This window comes from Podarcis erhardii (genome assembly GCF_964252035.2).
Source record: "Podarcis erhardii genome assembly, chromosome: 6".
Classification (NCBI taxonomy): Eukaryota; Metazoa; Chordata; class Lepidosauria; order Squamata; family Lacertidae; genus Podarcis; species Podarcis erhardii.
The window spans coordinates 98722073-98747918 of record NC_138510.1 but is presented as its reverse complement, the minus strand read 5'-3'; the positions used below and the strand labels follow the sequence as shown (position 1 = coordinate 98747918).

The window sequence follows — 25846 nt, the reverse complement described above, 5'->3', positions numbered from 1 at the left end:
GGAGCAGCAGAAAACAACCTTTCTCCCTCCTCTATGTGACATCCTTTTATATATTTGAACATGGCTATCATATCACCCCTTAACCTCCTCTTCTCCAGGCTAAACATGCCCAGCTCCCTTAGCCGTTCCTCATAAGGCATCGTTTCCAGGCCTTTGACCATTTGGGTTGCCCTCCTCTGGACACGTCCAGTTTGTCAGTGTCCTTCTTGAACTGTGGTGCCCAGAACTGGACACAGTACTCCAGGTGAGGTCTGACCAGAGCAGAATACAGTGGCACTATTACTTCCCTTGATCTAGATGCAATACTCCTATTGATGCAGCCCAGAATTGCATTGGCTTTTTTAGCTGCTGCGTCACACTGTTGGCTCATGTCAAGTTTGTGGTCAACCAAGACTCCTAGATCCTTTTCACATGTACTGCTCTCAAGCCAGGTGTCGCCCATCTTGTATTTGTGCCTCTCATTTTTTTTGCCCAAGTGCAATACTTTACATTTCTCCCTGTTAAAGTTCATCTTGTTTGTTTTGGCCCAGTTCTCTAATCTGTCAAGGTCGTTTTGAAGTTTATTATTATTATTTTAAAAAATACTGCTTTTATTTATCTTCATGGTACAGAAGACAAATTCTGAGAAAACAATTTTAACATTAAACAACAAGTAACTTGTCTTAATAAAATTACAGACTTTTATCTTGCCATGTGTTAAAAGTTTCACTTGATTACTCTAAGAGATCACACCACATTTTCCCATTTTCCTGCCACAGTCTGAGAGTTGTTGTTGTTCTTCTATTTGTACCCCTCCCACTCTGATCAGCTTCAATGTTTCCCCAAAGGGGCAGGGGCAGGAGTCAAGTCCCTAGCAAAGCAGTGAAATTTTCCTAAGCTTTCCCCACCTTAATTCTAGCCCCACAAGGCAGCTCAGTGCTTATGGCTTTGCAATGCTTCTGAAATACACTCAGGCCTGGATTTCGTGAGTCTTCAGTGGGAGTGAGTTCCATAGCAGAGAGTAGAGAGCCACTGACAATGCTTCTTTCTTCAGTGGATTTCAAGGAGGATGTAATCAGGCACAACGGAGGAAGTGGCTTCTAAACCATACTGACCCTAAGAGTCTCTGATTATCATGTGACTAAAGCAGCTTACAAGGAAGTTAAACAGTATAGGTTGGAAAGTACATTTGCACAAGAACAAAATCTAAACCTTTTAAAACAGTTCATATATTTTAAGGACAAAGATGCTAAAGAATGGGAAAGGTCTTTCATCCTCCCCAACTCTGTTTTTGACTGCTGATTCTGCTTTACTAACAGGTGTGTATTCACACCACTGTGGTCTCTTTTGGCTTGGACACTAAAAGCTTCACTTGCCTTTTACAGCCAATTGTTTCTCCTTTACTGCCTACTCTCTCTCTCCCCCCGTCCTTTCCTCGTCTACAGGCCATTTCCCCCAGGCTCTGGGGCCCATGCTGTCTCTCCATGAACACCTTCCCCTCTGCAGGGAGGTGGGACCAATTCGGATGGTCCGCCCCCGCCACTTAATGGATCCAAATGGTTTCCAGAGAGTGGTAGGGGATGCCTTATCTCATGTTGATGGCCTTTCAGCTGATTCCCTGGTGGCCCGTTGGAATGCGGAGTTAACCAGGGCTATTGACTGTTTGGCTCCGAAGCGCCCTCTCCGATTGCATGGAGCCCGGACAGCTCCGTGGTTTTCTTCAGAGCTAAGGGCGATGAAACAATCGCTGAGACGGCTAGAGCGTCGGTGGCAAAAAACTCACTCCGAATCTGACCGGACACAGGTTAGAGCTCAACGTCGAGCCTACCAAGTGGCGATAGCGACGGCGAAGAAGACTTTCTTCGCCGCCTCTATTGCATCTGCAGAAAATAGTAGCAGGAGACTTTTTCAGGTGGTTCGGAATTTAACAGAACCACCTTTACCACCGGGGCTTTGTAAAGACCCCAAGATCTCCTGCAACGATTTTGCAAAGTTTTTTGCAGATAAAATCACTCATATTCGGAAGGAGCTAGACACCACTGTGGGAGCAGGGCTGGGGCGGGAGAGTGCTAGAGCTCTGTCTGGTCAAGTTGCATGGAATCGATTTCAATCCATTACCCCCGAGGATGTGGACAGGCTGCTTGGACGTGTGAAACCAACCACCTGTCTCCTGGATCCTTGCCCATCCTGGCTAATAAAAGCAAGCCGGGAAGGGCTGGGCGATGGGCTCTGCGGGGTGGTGAATGCTTCCCTCTGTGAGGGAACATTCCCAGATCCACTGAAAGTGGCAGTCATTAAACCGCTTCTGAAAAAACCATCTTTAGACCCGGCCAGTATGGCCAACTATCGCCCAGTCTCAAATCTTCCATTCTTGGGCAAGGTGATTGAGCGCATGGTTGCTGAACAACTCCAGGCACGCCTGGAGGATGCGGACCATTTGGATCCCTTCCAATTGGGATTCAGGCCTCATCATGGGACTGAAACTGCCTTGGTCGCGCTGGTTGATGATCTCCAGTGAGCTAGGGACAAAGGTGAGAGTTGTTTCCTAGTTCTGCTGGATCTCTCAGCGGCCTTTGATACAATCGACCATAACATCCTTCTGGACCGTCTAGAGGGGCTGGGAGCTGGGGGCACTGTTATACAGTGGTTTCGCTCCTTCCTCCTGGGCCGAGTTCAGAAAGTGGTGGGGGGGGATGAGTGTTCAGACCCCTGGGCCCTCACTTGTGGGGTGCCTCAGGGTTCTGTCCTCTCCCCCATGCTTTTTAACATCTATATGAAGCCGCTGGGAGAGATCATCAGGGGGTTTGGACTGGGTGTCCATCAATATGCAGATGATACCCAGCTCTACCTCTCTTTCAAATCAGAACCAGTGAAGGCGGTGAAGGTTCTGTGTGAGTGCCTGGAGGCGGTTGGAGGATGGATGGCGGCTAATGGATTGAGGTTGAATCCAGACAAGACAAAAGTACTGTTTTTGGGGGACAGGGGGCGGGCTGGTGTGGAGGACTCCCTGGTCCTGAATAGGGTAACTGTGCCCCTGAAGGACCAGGTGCGCAGCCTGGGAGTCATTTTGGACTCACAGCTGTCCATGGAGGTGCAGGTCAATTCTGTATCCAGGGCAGCTGTTTACCAACTCCACCTGGTACGCAGGCTGAGACCCTACCTGCCCGCGGACTGTCTCGCCAGAGTGGTGCATGCTCTAGTTATCTCCCGCTTGGACTACTGCAATGCGCTCTACGTGGGGCTACCTTTGAAGGTGACTCGGAAACTACAACTAATCCAGAATGCGGCAGCTAGACTGGTGACTGGGGGCGGCCGCCGAGACCACATAACACCGGTCTTGAAAGACCTACATTGGCTCCCAGTACGTTTCCGAGCACAATTCAAAGTACTGGTGTTGACCTTTAAAGCCCTAAACGGCCTCGGCCCAGTATACCTGAAGGAGCGTCTCCACCCCCATCGTTCTGCCCGGATGCTGAGGTCCAGCGCCGAGGGCCTTCTGGCGGTTCCCTCATTACGAGAAGCAAAGCTACAGGGAACCAGGCAGAGGGCCTTCTCGGTAGTGGCACCCGCCCTGTGGAACGCCCTCCCATCAGATGTCAAAGCAATAAATAACTACCTGACATTCAGAAGACATCTTAAGGCAGCCCTGTTCAGGGAAGTTTTTAATCTGTGATATTTTAGTGTATTTCTGGTTTTTATGGAAGCCACCCAGAGTGGCTGGGGAAACCCAGCCAGATGGGCGGGGTACAAATAATAAATTATTATTATTATTATTATTATTATTATTACTTTGCACCTAACTCTGTCCAGCGCATGGTGCAGCCACTCTACAGAACACATGATCAAAAAAAAGCCCTAAACATGTGTCCACCATACCTCTCCATGAATTAGTTAACACAAGTTTTCAAAGGTTGAGAGCAGTTAAGCCACCCCTGTTTTAACCTGCATTTATGGCTTTTGTCAGGGCAAGAGCTTACATACAAGTAGAACTGACCTGCTGTTCAGTCTTGCCCTTCTCCAAAAGGTTCTGTACTTCCAGCTCTTTCCCTTTCATGTCTTCTCTTAGGTCCTCATAATCCTTCAGCTTCCTGTTAATGAGTTGATCAAGTTCTCTGGCTTCCTTCTTGATCTTATTCGCCTCATTCTGCACATGGAGAAAACAGGAAGAGAAATGGCTTTTGTGAATGCAGCGACTGGGTATTATACATTTTATGGCACATTTCCAAGGGTCTGAATTTACAAACATGGTATCTGATGAGCTGGATCAAAGCCACCCTTTAACCGCAGTGCTATCTGCAGCACATCCTATAAGTATTTCAAAAAGCATTAAACAAATAATCTCTTAGCTGACATCAACAGCTTGAACCATTTATCTCTGGTGTCACCTACAAAAGCTAAAGAAGTTTCAGTTTTATTGGTGCTTTAAAGCTCTTCCAACAAACTCTACACAAAGCCCAACTCAGCATATCTCTAGCTCAGAAAGAGATGCAACCGGTCTCCTTTTATTAGGTGTTTTAGATTACTCTTAATCAACACAAGCTATAAAGTGATGCTAATTTTACTGATTATGGCAGCATGTTTGGAGATAGCCACATGCTGCCACACCACAACTAGCTTATCAAGACTCCAAGAAGACACAAGAATAGTTGCACTTGTAGAAAAGTTGACTTGCCAAATAGGGGTGGCCAGAGGCAAACTGGATCCGATGTCCTATGCCACCTGGCAGCTGTTCATTTCTTATATGCAATGGGATAATCAAGCATGTCACCCACCTTGAATGCATTATAACTTGTGGAAACACTTTCTGGACTGAAGAACTTTAAAAATGAATATACATGTCCTATTGCACCTTTGAAATCTATCCCCCTTAGGGATCAGCCATGATATTGCTAGTGTTGACTATGTTTGGTTGTTGTATATATTTCAAAAATAGCAAGATGACAATAAAAAACATACCTCTAGCTCCTCAGAGTCTATAGATGGCAGACTGGTGAGGTTGGCATAGATCTGCAGGGCCTTATTCCCAGCCTCCTCAGCATCTGCATGGACTTTGTTTGCCTGCTTTTCTAGATCTCGGGAAATGTCTTTTGCCTGGTTATACCTAGGAACCAAAGATAACCTTACTATTGTTCCTCTTTGGCCTGTTGGCTCAAGGTACTATTTCTTATTTGGATGCAACAGGTCCTGTGCTCAAGGAGTGGGTAGGTGGGTATGGCTGCAGCAGATGAAAAGGGCCTGCAGCTCAGTAGCTGAACAAACTTTTGCACGCAATGAGTCCCTCATTTAATCTCTGACATCTTTTAACTTAGATCTTAGGGAAGAGAGCTGGGAAAGACTGGTGCCTGGAGCAGTCTAAAAAGACTAAAAAGAGCTGGTGCCAGTCAGAACAAATCATACTGAACTTGATGGATCAATGGTTTGGCAGCATAGGGGCAGCCTTTCTAATAAAGTTAATCAGAGATGCTTTCAGTAACAGGTTGGTAGCCATGTTGGTCTGCCATAGTCAAAACAAAATAAAAAAATTCCTTCCAATAGCACCTTAGAGACCAACTAAGTTAGTTATTGGTATAAGCTTTCGTGTGCATGCACGCTTCTTCAGATACCAATGGTTTCAGATAAACAATTTCAGAGATGCTTTCACATAAACAATTAAACAGTTCAATGCAAATACACACAAATCACTGAATTAAATATTGAAACTGGCCGGGAATACATTGCACCTATGGATGGTCAGCTGAACAAGCAGCCAGTCAGCTTCCATTTAAAAGGCACAGGTCATTTTAAGTATCCCCAAGTGGCCTGGCCCTGACCCATGCTTAAAAATTGATCTTTGGGGTGACGGCGGAGTGTGGAGAGGGTATCTGAACCAGGACTCCAGTTATGAGAACTAAAATCTGAGTTTCTCTTCCCTAGGAGTACAGGTCAGTTTCCTCAAAAGAAGCATATCTGATAACTGAACTTTGCCATTTCCAGCACCAAGTTAAAACTGCTGTATTCAGCCAAACTTTTAAGTTCTTTAATGCTGCCTTGTTTTAATCCTTTAGCTTTTATTTATTTTTTAATATATTTTTTACTAAGTTTTCCATATTTTATTACATTTCAGAATCAAAAATCAAAGAATTTATAACTTAAAGCATTACTTAAATAAATCATCAACCTCCTTCCCTCCCTTTAACAGACTTCCATATCACTTTATCACTTTCTTCACATTCCTATGTTTCACTTTTTTACCTTATATCATTCTTAAAGCAATCACCTTCTTATAAGTAAATCAGCTTCTTAATTTCCCATTACCAAACATTTCAACTTAAACCTACAAACGTTTTCAACTGTTTGCAATTTTCTTTCATATAAAGTATAAATTTGCCCCAGTCCTTTTGGAACAGTTCATCACGGCGATTCCGAATCTTTCCCGTCAGCTTTGCCAGCTCCACATCCTTTAGCTTTTAACCCTGCACCTTTGTTGCTAGTTCTGCATCTAGCGAGGCCCATTCCACACAAATAGCAGTGGCAAATCCAGGTATGCCACAAACTGTACACTGAATGGGGAGCTACAGTAAATCCTGGGAATGTATGTGAATGAACCATATTTCTTTAAAGACACTTTGGTGTCATTCACACTTTACAATTGTAGATATACGCTTCGTATGTGCACATAAAAACTTCCCTAAGCCTAATACTGATAAAGGTTTTATGCCTTAGGCTCCTGGATATAAATTCCTGTCATCTGTTTTTGCATAAACAGTAACTATTTTAGCTATTCTGCTTCTTATGATCACTGCAGCATGTTGGACAGTTGAAACATTTTAAAAATAAAGCATCTCAATTTGTGTCTTCACTTCATACTTACTTCCTATTAAGGTCACCAATGTCATTCATGGTCTGATTCTCCCCTGCCAGTGTCTCCAAGAGCAGCTTATATGCTTGTGTCGATGTATCATTTGCTTCTTTAGCTACACGAACAATGTCATCTGCTTCTTGCTTGTGCCTGGAGAGCAAAACGAAATGGTTAGAGAACCGCCATTGTTTTCTCTCCAAACATTATAGTCGGAGTTAGACCCTAGGCATCATTTTCAAAGAGAATTAAAACATGCCATAAATCTTCAGTTTCAGGAACACTGCCTGAATTGTCCCTGAGAATGTAGCCAACACAGCCTATTCCTAAAACAGCAATAGCCAGCCTCTTGGTCAAGTGCACCTCAAGTGTGCTGTTGCATAAAGACAATGCTCCATGTTTTCTGCTGGTGTATTCTCTAGCCAAGTAGCAGCACAACATAGGAGAGGCAGGCAGGAGTAGAGGCTTGACTCCTGGATCCTCCTGTTCCTCTTCAGAAGTGTCAAAGATCCATGCTGTCAATGCCACTGGCTGGCCGTTCACAATAGCTAGAGGTGGCTGCCTCTCCACTTCTTGCAAAGGACTGACACAATAGCTCTCAAGCTTGTAGAAACCCACTGTTTTCCAGCTAGTTTTTTTTTCTTTTCTTTAAGGGGTGCGTGGGAGGGAAAGATTCAGAGAACCCAGGTTAAAATTAAAAGGGGAGGAACTTAAAGAAGTGGTTGAAGCACTCCAGCTTTTCATGGGCCTGTGGTGGATGAAGGACTTCCATTGTTTTGTGAGTTGGTTGACCAACAGTCTCTGTTCATGTAAGGGGATTCAGATCCTGGTCTCTCCCAAATAACTGCCTGTTTTCCCATTACTCAAAAAGACTGTTCAAACAGGAAGTGACTAATATAAAAGCGGGAACGGGGTGGGGAGGGGAAGGAAAGAGACATACAACAGACTGAGCTAGCAGATACTTGCCAGTGTTATCAGAACAGAAGGTGGGGGAAGAGGACAAACTGATGACATACTCGCTTTGAGCAGACAGGTAATATACTCGCTTATCTGGCTGAGACTGCACCCTTCAGGGCCAGTTCTTACAAAGCATTTTGAATTTACGTACAGATATACGTACACAAGATACCGGTATATACGTAACACATTAGTTATGCTTTTTGTAGGTTTTTTTTCTCCTTAAAAGAAGCACAATGAGAAACTGCACACCATGCATTTCAAAAGTAGAATCTGCTATTTATACATGCAAGCACCCCTTTGTAAGCTAAACAGTGCTTAAGTATGCACTGTGCATTCAGTACTGTAGAAAAGATAAATATGCCATTTTAAGATGCAACCCTCAGTTAAATAATTAGAAGCAGCACCATTCAAGCAGTTTATGGCTATGCTGAAACTGCTCCATTATGAGCCTCCCTTGTTCTATTCACCTTAGGGCAAAATGGAAAGCTAAGAACAAATGGGGGATAGAATGGGAGCAGGGAGGGAACAGTTCCCCCAAAGGAGAGAGGGGCTGGGCTGGTGGTTCAAGTGTGAAGAACAGTAAAAGGGAGGGTGGTAGGTGTGATCTTAAGGTATGCTGCAAGAGGGGGAGATGAAAGTGACTTGAGGACAGGCAGCCTTGTGTTTCTTGACAATGTGTTGCTATATTATTTATTACATTTATAAAACTGCCCTTTCCGTGCTCAGAACAAATGGAGAAAACAAGGAAAACAGGCTAAAATGCAGCACCATCACAAAGCAGCTAATCCATCAGGCCAAAAGTACAACCAGCAGCTGTCCTAAAAATTCTCAATTTCTACTCAAGCTCCTTCCTCAAATACCTGTGTAAAGAAAGTGGTCTTCACTTGCTGGCAAAAATAAATCATGGAGTGGGACGAGTGAACCTCCATGAGGTTCCATCACGTGGGATCCTTCATGAAGGAAGCGCATGGTATTCACCAACACCAAGAGGGTTAAAAGTGCAGAAGGTATGCTAAAGATGCCATGGGCCTTACCGAGCAGCCAGCTGGCGGGCTTCTTCTGCCAGGCGAGTCATGTTGTTGGGGTCGCTGGTTGATTCTGGTGGAGTAATAGACTGGAGAAGAACCAAACAGACTTTTAAGGTCTTTTATATTTTTAAACAAATGAGCAGTAGCTACTTGCCTTCTCAGATTACGACTGGGTCTAAAGTACTGCCTGGAGCTAGACACGGTGAGAAATATGGGGCCCTTGCTGATACAGGCAAGTCTTGTGTGGTTCTCCCTCTTCCCCTGGTCTGTGTAGGTATGGAAATACGCAGTGAGGCCCAAGAAAACACTTATTCGTGACTCAACATTTGAGAGAGAGAAAGAGGAACTCAGCACAAGGTTGCCAATATCTCAAATATTCAAGGCACTCAAATTCAGTAATTTTAGCTCTTTCAAAAAGGAACACAAGAACCACTCACCACATTAGCAACTGCCACCTTTGCTCTCTGCAGCATATCTGAAGCTGTTTCAATCAGTTCCTGTGTGCTGTCCACCCGGGCTTGGGCCCGCTCAGCCAGATTCTCTGTCTCTTCCACCGTGTTCTGGATGTTCCTCAACCGACCAAGTTGGCCGGACAGAGTTCTGTTGATCTCCTGCAAGCGATCCATCAAGCCCTGGTCTACATCTGGAACAAACCAAGCCAAGCAACACGGACAGACTGAACTAATTGCACAAAAATATGAGGCATGAACAAGAATAAGGCATTGTGTCCACATGCTTTTACTGATAATTGCTTTTACTAAAAAAAAAAAAAAAAAAAAGGAAAAAAAGTGTGAACAGGAATGTAAAGAAAGGTGGATGCAAAAACTCCCAAGGCTTTGGCAGCATTTAGGCATTTCCCAAGGATATGGAAGTGGCCAAACTGAAAGAATCTTGGGCAGAGGATTTTAGAGAGGAACTTCATGGAGGTGAACTTTAAAATCAATAAAAGGTGTTCTTAAGAGGGCAGCACTTCTCTATTAGGACCACACACAGCAAAAGCAGAGCGTCAACCAGAATTTCTTCAAGTTCTTCCTCTGAACTCATCTCTTCTCATGAACCCCTTGGTTTTTCCTAATCCCTGACTGACACAAAGTTTTAACTGTAGTTGCTTATATTCATCCCTTGTTACCCTTTCCTTTCTCCCCAGCTGTCTCTTTCACTATCTTTCACTCTTTCACTTTCAGATTAAACATTCTTTTGGGCAGGGACAAAACACCTGCAGATAACAAATTATGACAGGAACCATGGTACAGCTTCTTTCTACTGCACACAGGGTGGAGTTAAAAAGCCCCCAAAAAACCCACCAAGACCCATGGAAACCCCTGCTTTGAGTTACAAAATTCTTTCACAATTGCTTGTTGAACAAATTAAGCTATTTTCTGATTTGGGAAATCCAGAAAAAGGAACCTGTATACTTTGGATTAAACTTTTAGGAAAGAGACTTTTAAATTTGGTTTCCATTTATAATCACAAAAGAATACACCACTGCTATCGTCATCAAACACTAAAACCTAACTACTTCAATGTTATTACTTTCAGAAGATCACATCTCTTTTGAAATATTTATTTATAATTTATTTGTAAGAGAATTTCTAGCCCACCTCATCATATTATTATTATTGTTCAGGGAAGTTTTTAACGTGTGATATTTTACTGTATTTTTGGTTTTTATGTAAGCCGCCCAGAGTGGCTGGGGAGGCCCAGCCAGATGGGCGGGGTATAAATAATAAATTATTATTATTATTATTATATGATCCCAGTGTGGCGAAACCACAGAACTAGAGAATTGCAGCGTCGGAAGGGACCGTGAAGGTCATCTAGTCCAACCCCCTGCAATGCAGGAAACTATTGCCCAATGTGGGGCTCGAACCCATGAACCTGAGATTAACAGTCTCATGCTCTATCAGCTGAGCTATCCCAATGGAACATAATTTATAGAAGCAGAAACAAATGCAGCACATCTTTGGGGAACAGCTAGGGAGCGACAATCTCAGCTCCTCAGTTGCTGCAGTGACAGAATTACTAAACCCCCCCACCCCAAATACAAAAGCCCAATCAATAACATGCGACAATCCTGGGGAAACAAGGGTATTCAGAAAGAAATCTGTCCCCCCCTCACCTTTGCTGTTTTGGGCATCCTGAAGCAAGTCCATGACATCTCGTTCAGCTTCTTTCAGCCTGTCTTCAAAAGCCTGATCAGTTATAGTTTCTTCACCTGTTCCTATGTTGGCTATAAGATTTTCAAGCTCCTGCAATCTCTCCCGCTGTTCTGCCACCTAAACAGAAATGACAGAAAGGAGGGATGAGGAAAGATGTTTCCACTTGCCAAGTGTTTGAGACTCCAGCAGGAATCACTCAGTCCTCATCTACAGATCTCTCTCTACAATTAAGTATAGGACTTCACATGGCGACAATCTCTCTGTGTTAGCACATGTTTCCAATTAAGCTGGAGAAGCCTAAGGTTGTCGTATTTGCCAGTTTTTAGTACTCATGCTTGTGTGGGAAATAATCTGCAAAGGTTTTGACAGTGTTCCTAACATATTAAAGAACATATTAAAAGAACAAGCAGTTAAACTCAACTGGATGGATAACAATTTGGCAGACTTCTCCAAATGCCTGGGTGATATAACTGGTTTCTTCCAACAACTTCTGAAGCTGCATTGTAAACCAAGGAACACTTTGCAATAAAAGTTATGGGTCCACTGTGGACTTTTTTTGAGGAAGCGGGGTGGGGGGATTGTCACCGCCTTTTTAAGGGGAGAAAACCCCACGCCCTGCACAACGGTGTGATGCATTCGCCACACAGTGGACCCAACTAGTCAATCCCCTCTGGACAGGTCAAAGCAGTCAAGAAAGGCAAGGTGTTGAGAGGTCTGCACCACGCTCCACGCTCCCCTTGCCTTGCAATTAGGGCTATTTGGAGAACTCGCTTTTTGAAAATTCTAACATAAATAGACCTTATCCACACATCCCAGACAATGTACAAATTGGTACATTATCATCCTCTGGCTCCTACACATTTGGAAGTTTGTATTTTAAGAGACTTTCAAACCCAATTCAATCCAGCTGACTTAACCATGGTTTGCTTTCTATCAACAAACCACTATGTGAAGCCGTGGCTTAAAACAATGGTTTGGCATTACTTCCAAATCCAACAGCCCTTCTTAAGCATTGTTTGTTTGGCTACCCCACACCACATGCTTGCCAAGATAGAGGCACAAGGCAAAGCAGCTGGAAAACAAACCAAGTTTTGGAGAAGCAAGCCATGGCGTGTTTGCTCATCTGTGCAATGACTCCATGATGAGAAAAAAACATGGCTCAGCATAATGTACAAACGCAGCCAGTGCAGAACAACAGGCTGTAAATCTGGAGCCAGCCTTGAGAATGGGCTTTCCTCCCACTCCCCTCCCCTCTCTGGAGCAATGTCCCCCTCTCCCTTCATTTCTCCAGGTTAATAAATTACATGACCACCCAAACAAAATATGATTAATACAACCAAAGGTCATTTACAACCATGATTTGCAAACCTAGCTGAACTGACAAAAACACACAGTTTTACAAGCCTGACCTTATCTTTCACCAATCTGTAGCATGCAGGGCATTCTTGACAGCCTGGCCAAGATCGATTGTAGAAATAGTTCTCTTCACACTGGTCACAGCGGTTCCCAACAAAACCTTCTTTGCACTCACAGCGGCCATCCTCTTTGCACTGAAGAGATCGAGAACCTTCAGGGTCACAGTCACAAGCTGCAGAAAGAAAACATTTAAAAATAATTATGAGGAAGAGGAAAATGAGAAAAGGGGATTTGGATGAATATATTTCAGGACGTACTTAAACAGTTTTGTTATGCCTTGAAGACCAACGAACATCTTTAAAGTGCCACAGGATTAACAAAACTAACATTTGTTGGTCTTTAAGGCATAAAGGAATCTTTGTTGTCTAGTGTGATGTGGAAACTGTACATTTTGACTACAGCTGACTGGATCTGTAAGTCGTATGCATATGAAAGTTTGCAATCACTTTCATGATAGCTCAGCTTGAGCAACTTAAGACTCGCTGAAGCCGAAGGGATCAATTGTGAGTAAATCTGCTAGTTCGCACCTTTTGTGAAAGACCCATCTAACCAATTATTGGTGTCCTTATTTTCACATGAATTGTGTTGTATGGCACTGTGGCTATTCCTTCAAGTGTAAGCACAACCTTCCAAGTCAACTTTGTCCTCGACACAAAGCAAAGAAAGCAACAAACTTTTTCTTCCAGCCTGCTTCTCATTATGTAGATGCCTCCAAGTCCGGTTTTCATTAAGACCAAGAGAAACCCAGTGTGCATGTCAGTACTCTATGCTGATCCAAATAAGCACACACTTTCATCCTGCCTAAGGGCAAAAGTGGGCCAAAAAGGTGGAGGTTTGAAAGGGGTGTCCACTCTGTGAAAATACCAGTGATGATGGGATTTGTCTGGTCTGCGAAGCAAAGACTTTTTGGAAAGGTATTGGGTTAATATCCCATATCTGATATGTCTTTTAATATCAAGATGCAAGTGTGCAAACTTACATATAAACTCTGCCCATGGACCTCAGTGAGCCTTACTTGCTCCATCTGGGCTGTGAGAGAGTATTTCTGGGTGATCTACAAACGTACATATTATACAACATACACCTGCAAGATGAAAATGGTAGGCAAAACCACATAATTTTGCATCTTTCAATGCACTTAGACATTGAGCTACTAGCAAAACTAAAACAGCTACTCATTTAGTAAGCATTACATTCTTATGAACATAGACTTATCACCTCATCTGCTGTTTGCAAGAACAAGACCCTACGAAGGAGCTTTGAGGTCTGCTTCTCATGTCACACCTTAATAATATGAAATCCATTCATGCAAGGCCACATTCATGCTTAACTATGTAAAAAGCTTGGCATAAATTCTCTACTCTTGTAGATGTAGTCACACTTCAAGTGACACTTGCCAGCAGAGCTGTGCACATGCAGTAGGTCAAATGCTGGCTCCCCAGAAATCATGGCTTGCAAACTGAAATGAATGCCTCCTTGTCCCCCTTCCTTCCCTATTCTCCAACCTCTCCTTGCCAGGCGGAATCAGCATTATATGCTCACCAACACAAATACTGGGTCCCAAGCACTTTCCAAACAATGATTTTCATCTCTCAATCGGATGTTTACTTATTCAACATAAAACTACGGATAATGCTGCAAAGGGAAGACAGCTCTGCAGAGGGAAGGTGGGAATACAGCAATATTCCTGAGGCCGGCTTCCAATCTGCAAGCCATGGTTTGCAGGGAACCACAGATGCATGTTCACTGGGGCACTGTATCAAACCAACGCTTAGATTCACTTTACTCTTGAGATATTAGGGAACCAGAGATGGGAGGGTCTAGATAAGTAGGAATGTATGTCCCAATCTGACACACTTTGCATGTTCTCAAGCTCAAGTTAGCAGCTAAAGGCCACATTCCAGAGTAGAGGCGTAGGAGTGTAACAGCCAGAAAACAGGTCAGTTCTGGGACAAAACTCAGATCAAGTGTTTATGACAACGAGCAGCAGATGGTCTACAAGTATATGCAATCATAATGCCCTAGAGGGAGAAAGTTAAGACTCACACAACTGCAAAAGCATCCTCAATAGACTTGAAACTCACACAACATGCAGGAAGCAGACAGACAAAAGAAAAAAATGGGGAAGGTGACGCAAAGAGCCTCTTGTGATGTCCAAGTCCATAAACACACGAATAGTGGTGAGCAACGAAACACATTTTCAACAGAGAAGAAAAAATGGTGATAAACAAATGTAAGAGAAAATGATGGGAAAGAAAAACCATGTTCCCTGCCCCCTTGCTTACGTTTGCAGCCTTCAGGACCAAATCCAAAATGGTTTGCCTCACATCTCTCGCAACGCTGCCCAGTAATGCCTGGCTGGCATTCACATTGCCCTGTCTGTATTTCACAGTGGCCATTAGTGGAACCCAATGGATGGCAGTTACACCTACCAGAGGAGGAGGAGGAGGAGGAAGAAGAAGAAAAAGAAGGACACATTTTTTAGCATTAAGGCACATAGTTAAAGCAGTAAGACTGCACATGACCATCATGTTTGATTTGGGTACAGTGCAATGCAAGTCACATTCGCCATGAGAGGTCTGAAATAATGCTGCATCAAAAAGTGCCAATATGAAATACAAGATAAAGTGCATTTGCCTGCTTTCCATAAAAATATAAGCCTTAGACACATCCAAAAAAACCTCACAAAGTGGAAGACTGCTAGCTCAATAAGGCAGCCTTCTAAATGCTAGTCTACTATTTGAGGAGCAACTTCTTCCCTCCTAAGAACTGTATTGAGATCCACCCCAGGGTCACAGAAACAGACCTACAATGTAGTTACTGCCACCTGCAATAGTAATTAGCAATGTCCCAAAATTTCAGCCGGTTATTATTATCAGCCTAGGAAAAAGCAAGGGAAGGGAGGAACTGGCCAAAGTGTAGCTATAGCTATTAAGGCTGTTTCTGAAGGGAAGAGGGACTAAAAGGTTAAGTAATGTCTTCAAAGAAAAGGTGGGATTTTAAGTAGGTATATGAAGGGAGGGGTGCCACCATACTGATCTTCTGGGAAGGAGTTATAGGCACCATTTTTGCCACCACTGCTCTCCTAAGCTTCCCCCAAATAGTTTTTGTGACAAGCTGAGAGCAGTGGGACACAGCTCACCTCTCACAGCCCCGTCTGCTCTGCAGGTTGTAGAAGCCAGGCTGACAAGAGCTGCAGTCCCTTTCTGTGACGTGCGGAAGGCACTCACACTGCCCCGTTACTTGATTGCAGTTGGTCTGTAAGTTCACCGTGCCGTAAGGATTACAGCTGCAAGCTGCAGGAGCAAAAGTGGACCCATCAACACGTATTTTCTAATAAGAAAGGGTTCGGAGAACAGCTGTGGACTAGTTGAAGTCGCAGGAAGCCCAAGGCACTTTGTGTTTTCAGTGCTTCTGTACCATGTTGGAAACAGAAGTCTCACCATCTCCCCTTAGTGGGATGTGTGAAGGGTGCACCCTCAATGGGGGAAAGTGCAAAAGTACTATTTTGTATTTCAGGTGTTTTATTATTCAAAATGTTGCAATACATAAATCCGGGGATGCCTCCCTGCAAAGGGCAAGCAACTATTCTTTACAAGTTCAAGAAGAAAGATGATGTTCAGTTTCACCACAATGATTACAAGTGCCTAGGAGATGGGGAGTGTCTTGTGTTCTAACCTAGACCACTGGATTGTAACAAAGAACGTATTACAGACACATACCTTTGCACTTGTCCTCTGTATTCTGAGCCAAGGGATTCCCATAGAATCCATCTTTGCACCGGTCACAGTAGAAACCAGCCGTATTATAGATGCACTTCAGACATTCGCCCGTCAAGCGATTGCAATTCCCAACAGCATTGGGGTCAATGTTGTCACTGCACTGGCAGAGGCGGCAAAGCCTGGCGGGGCCATTCTCACCAAGAGGATCTCCAAAATAGCCATCATCGCACAATTCACACCGTTTGCCTACAAGGGCAAAGCACATTAGAAAGCAAAATGAATTTTCTTGGATGCTGTTCTTTTATAACCTAAAAAATATCAGGATGAGTGAAACCAAACGTTTATAATTTCAGAACTCTAATCCACACCAACACCAACACGCAATTCAGTCAAGTAATGAAAATTGATCTTGCATTTATCACTTAATCCAGGCATGGCCAAACTTGGTCCTCCAGCTGTTTTGGGACTACAACTCCCATCATCCCTAGCTAACAGGACCAGTGGTCAGGGGTGATGGGAATTGTAGTCCTAAAACAGCTGGAGGGCCAAGTTTGGCCAGAAAACTCAGCTGATGAATACTAACAGAACTGTAGCCAAAATGAAGCCACTGAAACAAGAGGGATGCTGGGAGAATCCCAAGATTTTAAGAAATGCATTTCAAAAAGAAAGACTCCAGGGGTCAAACCACCTCCCAAGAGTCCTATTGGCTCTTAGCGTGTTCAGTAGCAACAGCAACAGACATGGAAAGGAAAAATGGAAGAGTGTGAAATGCCATGCTTGGACAGAATGCTTGGCTGGAACCTGGAACAGAAATACTTCCTTTATTACACCACACTGCAAAATTCTGTTGCTGGTCCCATTTGTTTATTATACCTGCATGTTGTTTTTTCCTCCAAAGACCTCAGAGTAGTACTTTAGCCTCACAACAATGCTGGGAGAAAGTAAAGCACTGTGGATATGAAAATTTGTTTTTCATGTCCAAATCCAACAATCAAACCATTGTGTCACACTGGAGTTATTCAACTGACGTGATAAGCTGTAGTTCACTGGGATGGAAATGAGCCTGTGGTAGCCTTGGGTTCATGCCCCCACTCTGGTGTAACCACAAGGTTTGAAGGCTTTCACTTCCATTTTTTATAAATCATAGCTTGCTTTGACATCTGATTATTATTATTTTTTTAAAAAAACTTACTTTGTTTAAAAAAAGCTAGTTGCAAACCATGGTTAAGACCAGTGTTTTTTCCTAGAAAAAGAGGTGGAGGAACTTCCAAAAAGTTGTTGAGCTTTTTTGATGGACAACCCTAAGACAGTCTTTTTTGGGGGGGGCGCTTCTCTGCCCAATTGTCCCACTGCTAGCATCACTGTGGCCGCATTACAATGCCGCCTCTGACACTCTGCCCCACAGCCATGAGTGGCATGCAGCCCAAAGCTCTGGGCAACGTGCTGCTAGACAGCTGCCAGTGCGCTACAATGAGGTGCCGCAATGCACCAAAGAGGTTGCAGAACTCAGTTCCAGTGACTTCTGGATGAAAAAAAGCCCTGGTTAAGACTGAACACAGCTTAGGATTCAGTAGCACTTTTTATGGTTTGGTTGAATCTGGTTAACCAAAAATGGAAATGACAGCTCCCCCGTGGCTTCTTCACTAGGGCTGGGAAGCAAGTGAGAACTTGAGACTTGCACAGGCTCATTCCCATCTCAATAAACCATGCTTCCAAATTCAGCCACCAACTCTCTGAATAAAATACTACTATTAAATAGTATACTATTAAGACAAGCCAACTTGTAAAGAACTGAAAACAGAGAAGGCATTGTTCCGAGATTTAAGTACAAGGTCCTTCTTGAAGGCTTATAAAAGAGTGAAGGTAATATGGGGAAGGAAGGAGGAATAAAAGAGAAAAACCAAAAGGGACAGGAGGAAGAAAGGAATTTTTAGGGGGAATCCAATGTGTGCGTAAACTAAATGTAAGCTAAAAACATCTTTCTTGGTCATTTTCTTACAAAAGGAAAAAGCAACAGCAGACTAATGTCAAAGAATGGTTGCAAATGGCACAAAGAAGACAGCTCTGTGGGCTGACTTAGATGCTTTTTGAAAAGGGGAAGAAATTTAAGTTGAATAGACTATGGCTGGCAACAAATTCCAAAGTTAAGAGCTACAAAGGGGTTGGGCAAAATACAAGATGAGAAGGAAGAAATATGCCATCTTGACAAGGGGGAAGCCCTACCCCATGACTTGAAAAAACAAGGAGTTAAAAGAAAGAAAGCAGAGCTGAAAAGTGAAGACTTAGTTGGTCTTTAAGGTGCTACTGGAAGGAATTTTTTTTTTTATTTTGTCTTGACTATGGCAGACCAACACGGCTACCTATCTGTAACTGAAAAGTGAAGCAACATTTCCACAGTAAAAACCTTAAACTGAAAAGGAATTTGCTGAAACATGATGGAGAGCAAACAGGTATAATCAAATTTATAATCCATACAAAGACCAAAAGAGTGCAAAACAGGAAATGCTAAGGAGAAAGAGAGCATTTGGGTAGAGGAGTGTCCGGATGATACTGGGACAGGTTCACTTTTAGTTTCATATTTGTATTATGGGACACAATAGACTAGGAGTTTTATCACTGACATAGCCTCAGATTTGTATTGATTTGTATTGATTTAGGGGGGCAGCTGCTGCCCCCCCCGCCACCGCCGCTCCTGGCTACACCCTTGAGTTTTATGTTTGCATGTTTTAGTTCTTGTGTTGGCAGAAAATGTATTTCAGTTGGGAGAATCTTTAGGAAGGGACGGGAGACGGCTCTCTCCTCTCAAGCACATTCAGACAGATGGCTTCTTGCAACTGCCACAGACACCGTACAGAAAGCTATCGTTATTTTCATCTATCCATTAATTGATATGGTAGAACTAAAGATTAACGGGGGGGGGGGGAGACTTGAACTTCAAAGAAAGAGGAGTCCAGGTGCATCATGGCTGTTAGGGCTGATAAGAAATACAAAGGAGCCGCCAGCACTAAGATGTAAAAAAAAAAAATTGTGTTGGCTTGCACAACTCTTACAAGCTCATTCATGGAATGCAGACAAGTAGCACAATTATTTGGGGGCTGCCTTCTCTTCAGATGAATCAGCCAATAGTTCATCTGGGGGCCAATTCTAAACTGCCTTGCAATTCACTGAGACAGGAAGGAGAGACGTGTGTGCATGTGTGTGTGTGTGTGTGAGAAGTCTTCTACTTGCTGTAATGGTCAATGAGGCCAGTGACCAAATGGGACAATTCCTCTTTTGTGTTTGTTTGTCTTCAGCTTTCCTGGATACCTATTATCCACAGTTCTTAAGCAAAGGTATCACCCTCAGATGGGCTGCAAAGTCCATTTCCCCAGTCAAACAATACCCAGGCAGGAAGAACCAGATGCACAAATATAGGATGGGGGACACTTGGCTTACTAGCAGTACACATGAAAAGGATCTAGGGGTGAACCACAAGCTTAACATGAGTCAACAGTGTGATGCAGCAGCAAAAAAAGCGAATGCTATTCTAGACTGCATCATCAGAAATCTAATGTCCAGATCAAGGGAAGTAGTAGTACCACTCTATTCTGCCTTGGTCAGATCACATCTGGAATACTGTGTCCAATTCTGGGCACCACAGTTTAAGAAGGATGCTGACAAGCTGGACCATGTGCAGAGGAGGGTGACCAAGATGATCAAGGGTCTGGAAACCAAGCCTTATGAGGAATGGTTGAAGGAGTTGGGGATATTTAGCCTGGAAAAGAGGAGACTGAGGGAGATAAAATAGCCATCTTCAAATATCTGAAGGACTGTCAAACAGAAGAGGAAGCATTCTTGTTTTCTCCCGCTCCTGAGGGCAGGACTCCAGGCAATGGCTTCAAGTTGCAAGAAAGGAGATTCCGACTAAACATTCAGAAAAGCTGACAGTAAGAGGAGTTCAGCAGTGGAACAGACTCCCACGAGAGGTGGTGGACTCTCCTTCCTTGGAGGTTTAAGCAGAGGTTGGATGGCCCTCTGTCCCGGGAGCTTCAGTTGCGATTCCTGCATTGCAGAGGGTTAGATGAGATGACCCTTCCAATTCTAAGATTCTATGGTTTTATGTACACAAGTAAGAGCATGTGCTTGTCATTGGAGGTCCTTGTCAATATCCCCCTCCCTAAGGGGTTCAGAGGGTGGCAAAATGGAAACGGGCCTTTTTGGTGGTGACTTCCCTGACGTCATCATTGCATGTCTTAGGAGCCAGATGAAAACAATCCTTTCACCCAGGTCTTTGGCCATTATATAGTCTATGGTCTGTTAAAGGTGTGGGGGGCACCTTTTATGATGATTATTTCATTATCATAAACATAGCTTTGTCTATGTTTTTATTTTTATGTCCTGTAAAATGTGTTTTTAATGTTATATACTGGCTTGGGATCTTTTGAAGAAGAAGAGTAGAAGAGTTTGGATTTAATATCCCGCTTTATCACTACCCGAAGGAGTCTCAAAGCGGCTAACAATCTCCTTTCCCTTCCTCCCCCACAACAAGCACTCTGTGAGGTGAGTGGGGCTGAGAGACTTCAGAGAAGTGTGACTGGCCCAAGCTCACCCAGCAGCTGCAGGTGGAGGAGCGGAGACGCGAACCCGGTTCCCCAGATTACAAGTCTATCGCTCTTAACCACTGCACCACACTGGCTCTGATAAAGAGCAGTATATAAATCAAATAAATCATCATCATCTATTGCTCCATTCACATTCTGGACCCTGCCAACCCCCCCAGATAGTTGTCAGTGAAGGTATGTGGAACTTGAGCTGTAAAAAGTTCCCTACCCCTGTATTAAAAAAAGTAATAAAGTGTATGGAACATCATTTGACCATTTCCCCACCTTAAGAGACCTCTGGCAAGTAGCATTTGAATACGCATAACTGAAGCTTCATGTATGGCAGCATACCTGTAGTGCCAGCTGGGCAACTGGTGCACACCACCTCCTTGGTTTTGGGCACTATGGCACAGCTTGATCCCCCTGGACACGGACACGGCTGGCAGTCGGAAGAGCTGCCTGTGGTTGCGTCTCCATAATAGCCATCGCTGCACTTCTCACAGTGAGGACCTGCTGTGTTGTCCCTGCAGTCACAGGCTCCTGTTTCAGGTGGGAGAAAGAGGGCGGTTTATTCCCCAAGTCTACGCAGCCAGGGGGCAACTGCTTTACCGGAATCTCTCCTGGCCCAGACTAATTTCGCAGCACATGGCCTTTTCCAGAAACATTATGTGCTTAAACTTTAGGGTGTGGACAAGGCACAGGGCTGGATTTATTTTTTCGCTTATGGCTTTGTCTTTCCATTGACCGCTTGCCATTCCAAGAACCAAAGGGGGGTGGGGAGGGAGAGAGAACTGAAAAGTAAAACTCAATGAGGAAGAAGGGAATTTCCTCTGTGAACACTGTCATGGTCCTGAAGAACTTTCAACTCTGGCTGCTTGGCTTAAATCTATGTAAAGTGCCACAGGCCTCAGATTAGAGACTGAGAAACAGATACAGGCACCTTGCCAGAAGAGGGAGCTACTGGCTTGTTCTTTGCTGTGATCAGGTACTACCAATGCACCTGGGAAAGCAGTTGTTGGGTGGCATGAATACGTTCTCATAAGAGAACGTTCTCATAAGAACCTAAGAGCCTGTAAGCGTGTAAGAGCCTGGCTGCTGGATCAGGCCAAAGGGGACTCATCTAGCCCAGCTTCCTGTTCTCCCAGTGGCCAGCCAGAAGCTTGCGCAAAGCCCACAAACAGCTCCTGGGTCCTAGGAACCAACATTCCAGGCTGGTGGGCATCGCTCCCTCTTGTGGGAGAAACTGCCATAGGACAACTACATGCTGTGTGAATAAGTACTTTTTTCAATCTCAGGTCAGCTGCCAATGCTATCAATTCAATGAGACTTCCTGGGCTAGCATCATATTCTAGGTCTAATGGCAAAGCTCAAAAATAAAAAGTTAAAACCCCAACACCATCTGCATCTGAGCACTCTCTCTTACCCGATTCAGGGTTGCACGTTTCACTGTGCCCATTGCAGAAGCAAGGCACACACGGACTATAGGGCCCAAGATTAGGGGTCTCCCTCCTGTAGCCCTGGGCACATCGTTCACAGAACTGCCCCAGGTATCCTGTGGGACACGTACAGCTCTCCACCCAAGTTGCTGGTGTTCCAGACCCAGGCCGAGCGCTCACAATAGTGACATCATCCAAATATCCAGCACCTGGAAGAAAAGATGTGGTTCATACAGGCAAATGGGACTATCATTAACTATTAGCAGTGTAGAAGCTTAGAACAGCTTTGGAAGCAAAGAACCTGAATCCTGTCCAAGACAAAACACTAGTTCACATGTTCAAGATTTCCAGCTGTGGGCCTGACAGATGTGACCCTCTAGGTGACCTTCTCCCTAAGGCCCTGGCCAGGATGCGTGTGGGATGAGAGTGAGGAGGGAAGGAACCAGCTCCATCCTTTCAACTTCCCCACCAGCAAGTTCTGTGGCTACTTTCACCACACTTTTGACTCCTGTAGTCAATTCTTAATTCCTTGGTTGTTTTACAAACCTTCCTATGAGGGATTAGAAATGACCATAACTATTGGCAGCACTGTTGCACTAGGTCAACAATGTCAACAAAATGTCAACAAAATTATCTTCCATGTGTTTCTGCTTAGAATATAGTATATAAATAAATCAAATTATTAGGTTTTGGTTTAAAAAAATCTTTCTAATTCATCCATGTCAAATTATACATTTTGTGTACTGCAAGGCTGGTTCTAGACCAGGCATAGGCAAACTTGGCCCTCCAGATGATTGGGGACTACAACTTCCATCATCCCTGACCACTGGTTCTGTTAGCTAGGGATGATGGGAGTTGTAGTCCCAAAACATCTACTAGAGAGCCGAGTTTGCCTATGCCTGTTCTAGACACATCAAAAAAGTGTTTCAGGAAAACACATTGTAAACTTTATTATGGGAAATCACGTTGGTGAAAGACAAGACTACAGTGTCATCTGGTGTCACAGTGTTATAACACATATAAAACGCTTTTTCTTTACTAAAGTAGCCAAGTCCCAAGTTGAACTATAAACCTTATATTTTTTACTGATGCTGTATACGTACGTGTGTGTGTGTAACTTTTTTTTTTTTTTTTAAAAAAAAACTGATTCTGAGAGTTCTCTGTGGGTGGAGTTTTAGCTCATTCTTGGAGAGTCTAAATGACGACCATATTTAAGGCCGGGAACTATTTTTCTCCCAGGTGAATCTGACTAGCAGCCATAAGAATGTGGCCTACACCGCATGATGGTGATGGGGATGATAACAACAACAACAACAACAACAACAACAACAACACAGCAACAACGATAACACCCCACGCATCTGGCTGGGTTTCCCCAGCCATTCTGGGCAGCCTACAACAAAGCTTTATTTACTTCAACCAGCTGAATTATATGTGGCTACAGTGCACAGTCACTTGCACTCTGTTTGTGCCACTCAAATGCATTAGTTTGCATAGGCTCCTGACTGAGGAAAGGGAACTGGACTAGATCCCTCTTCAATACCATTCAGGCTCTGTGATACGAATTTGTTCCTGATACAGTCCACAAGGTTGGTAAATCTTATGAGCACAAGGGACCCATTATGTAATGTGCAGAAAAAAGAAGTTGTTTGCTACCAACTGCACCAGGGGCCAGGAACACTCCATCCCACTTCCTCCTGCACTCCCTAGACCAGTTCTGCCTCCTATCCTGCTTATCATTTTGCATGAGATGTGAAGCAAAGGTCCCTCATATCTATGCTTCACAAATCTGCTCAAAACCATAGCTTTTATTCTCTAGTTCCTGATTTGCATGCAGGCACATGTAATATGAAACCACAGTTAATGCTGGCAAGTGGAACTGCTCCAGAGATGGCAGGAGGGAAGGTGCATCTCTGCGGCTGGCTCCTGATCTGCAAGTGCAGGTGCTCAGGGAAGCAGCCCTACATCTGCCCTGGGCCTCCATGTGATGCTGAGAGACCAAAGCAGGGAGATGCCTTTGCACAGCAGAGCTAACAGGCAAGCAGAGATGGCAACTTGCCAAAAAACCCTCCTTGTAAAAGCATGGGAGTGGGTAAAGAATGCAGCTTTCACTACCATAAAAATGTATTTGCACACACCATTCCTTCGGCTTATATGGTCAGGAAAGAGCCCCCACAGCTACCGCCCCTTCGCAGATGGACTGGCTGATCTCTTGGCCCAGCCTAACTTTTTAATTCGTCCTTTATAAACATTTGTTGTGAGAGCTCCCAGCAAAACTCTAGAGCTCCTCTAACTGGCTCATTGCTGAAAGTCATGCCCTAGAAAATGCCCATAGGAAAGGCTCTGCTTCATGTATAAAACAATTTTATGGGACTATATTTTGATGGAAGGATGTTTACATTTTGAGTAGCAACTCTGACTTCAGCCACAGCCCTAGGTGTCCCTGCATGTTTGCAATGAAAGGAATGTTAATTACACCACAATTTTCCTGCATTTCTCCCTCCCCCCTTTCAGCAAAGCTATTCACCAAAGCATACGTAACTTACCAATGCTTCTGCAAATTCCATACATTTTAGACATATTTAACAGATGCTTTCTGCATTGTATCAGAATAGCTTTACATTATGGGCAACTTCTGTCAGGTGGTTAATGAATACATAATTCAGAAAGTTCTGCAATTTACATGGGAAAGCAGGGAGGTGTTGGCAAAATCAAGATGATCTGTTAAATTCTCAGGAAAATGTCATTTGCTGGTCAATGACAACAGCTTTTGGACATTTATTATAAGTGCTCATTCAGCTCTGAGATTTACTGAAAAATGCTAAGAATTTTCCTTTGGCCCTCTTCTAAACTTAAACATTACTGGGAAATATCTGCAATTTAGCAAATCTACAACATTTACCATCATCCAACAATAGTTGAATGACAATATTCCTGTGTCCCATCAGATGCAGCTGGACTCAAACTCCCGTCCGCCCCAGTCAGCCGGCCCAGTTCTCAGGGACAGTGGAAGCTGCAGTCCAACAAGATCTGGAAGGCTTGCAATTCCCAGTCTCTGGCCTATTTCCTCTCCTGCTTGATGCAAAGAGGCTAACGTGCTTGACACCCATTCAGCCTGGTCATCCAACTCCTGGGGCAACTTACTCCTCTCACTGTAGGTCCCACGGATCTTGATTGCTGTTAAGTTGTGCAGCAGCTTCTGGAACTCAAACGGGGTAAGAGAAGGTCTCCAGGGATAATCTGCAGCTTCATGGAGTCTAACAGGGAAGAAACATGCATCACTTTTCAACCTCTAAAGCGTTCACTTGTGAGATTAGTCATTCCCCTTCTACAGGACAACTCAAGAAACTGTGCAGTGTTGCTGTATTATTATTTTGCGGGGGGCACTGGCCTCTACCCAGGGATTAGTGCAAAGGGTTAGGCACTTTTATTTGTTTCTCCCTTTCCATCCCACCAGGCTAAGAGGTTCTGGAGCAACTTCCCATTCTTTGCCCCCCACCTGGCAGTGGCGTGCCAGCAGTGCTTGAAGGAGGTCACACTCACTCTAGCCTGCGCAGCCAAGATTTCCAGAGCCATTAACACCCAACAGTCCCACACAGCAGCTGCCATGCAGCCCACTATCCCTCCATCATCCTATTCAAATAGGCACCACTGTCAAGTTGTAACAGCTATGTTTAAAAAGCTATTAGAGTGTGTAAAGGTAAAGGGTAAAGGGACCCCTGACCATTAGG

At 44.0% G+C, this 25846-nt stretch overlaps 1 protein-coding gene across 1 annotated transcript in view; it reads right to left on the bottom strand.

Moving 5' to 3' along the window:
- LAMC1 (laminin subunit gamma 1) overlaps positions 1 to 25846 on the bottom strand; it is a 125446-nt gene that overhangs the window by 9074 nt on the left and 90526 nt on the right. Inside the window, exons 11-23 of the mRNA XM_081867293.1 lie at positions 25260 to 25372; positions 22103 to 22324; positions 21031 to 21219; positions 16100 to 16345; positions 15520 to 15673; positions 14663 to 14805; positions 12371 to 12549; positions 10922 to 11078; positions 9240 to 9445; positions 8809 to 8888; positions 6830 to 6967; positions 4936 to 5080; positions 3974 to 4123 (exon numbers count right to left, since the gene is read on the bottom strand). Of these exons, the coding sequence (XP_081723419.1) occupies positions 3974 to 4123; positions 4936 to 5080; positions 6830 to 6967; positions 8809 to 8888; positions 9240 to 9445; positions 10922 to 11078; positions 12371 to 12549; positions 14663 to 14805; positions 15520 to 15673; positions 16100 to 16345; positions 21031 to 21219; positions 22103 to 22324; positions 25260 to 25372 (2122 nt within the window). The remainder of the gene's footprint in view (positions 1 to 3973; positions 4124 to 4935; positions 5081 to 6829; positions 6968 to 8808; positions 8889 to 9239; positions 9446 to 10921; positions 11079 to 12370; positions 12550 to 14662; positions 14806 to 15519; positions 15674 to 16099; positions 16346 to 21030; positions 21220 to 22102; positions 22325 to 25259; positions 25373 to 25846) is intronic.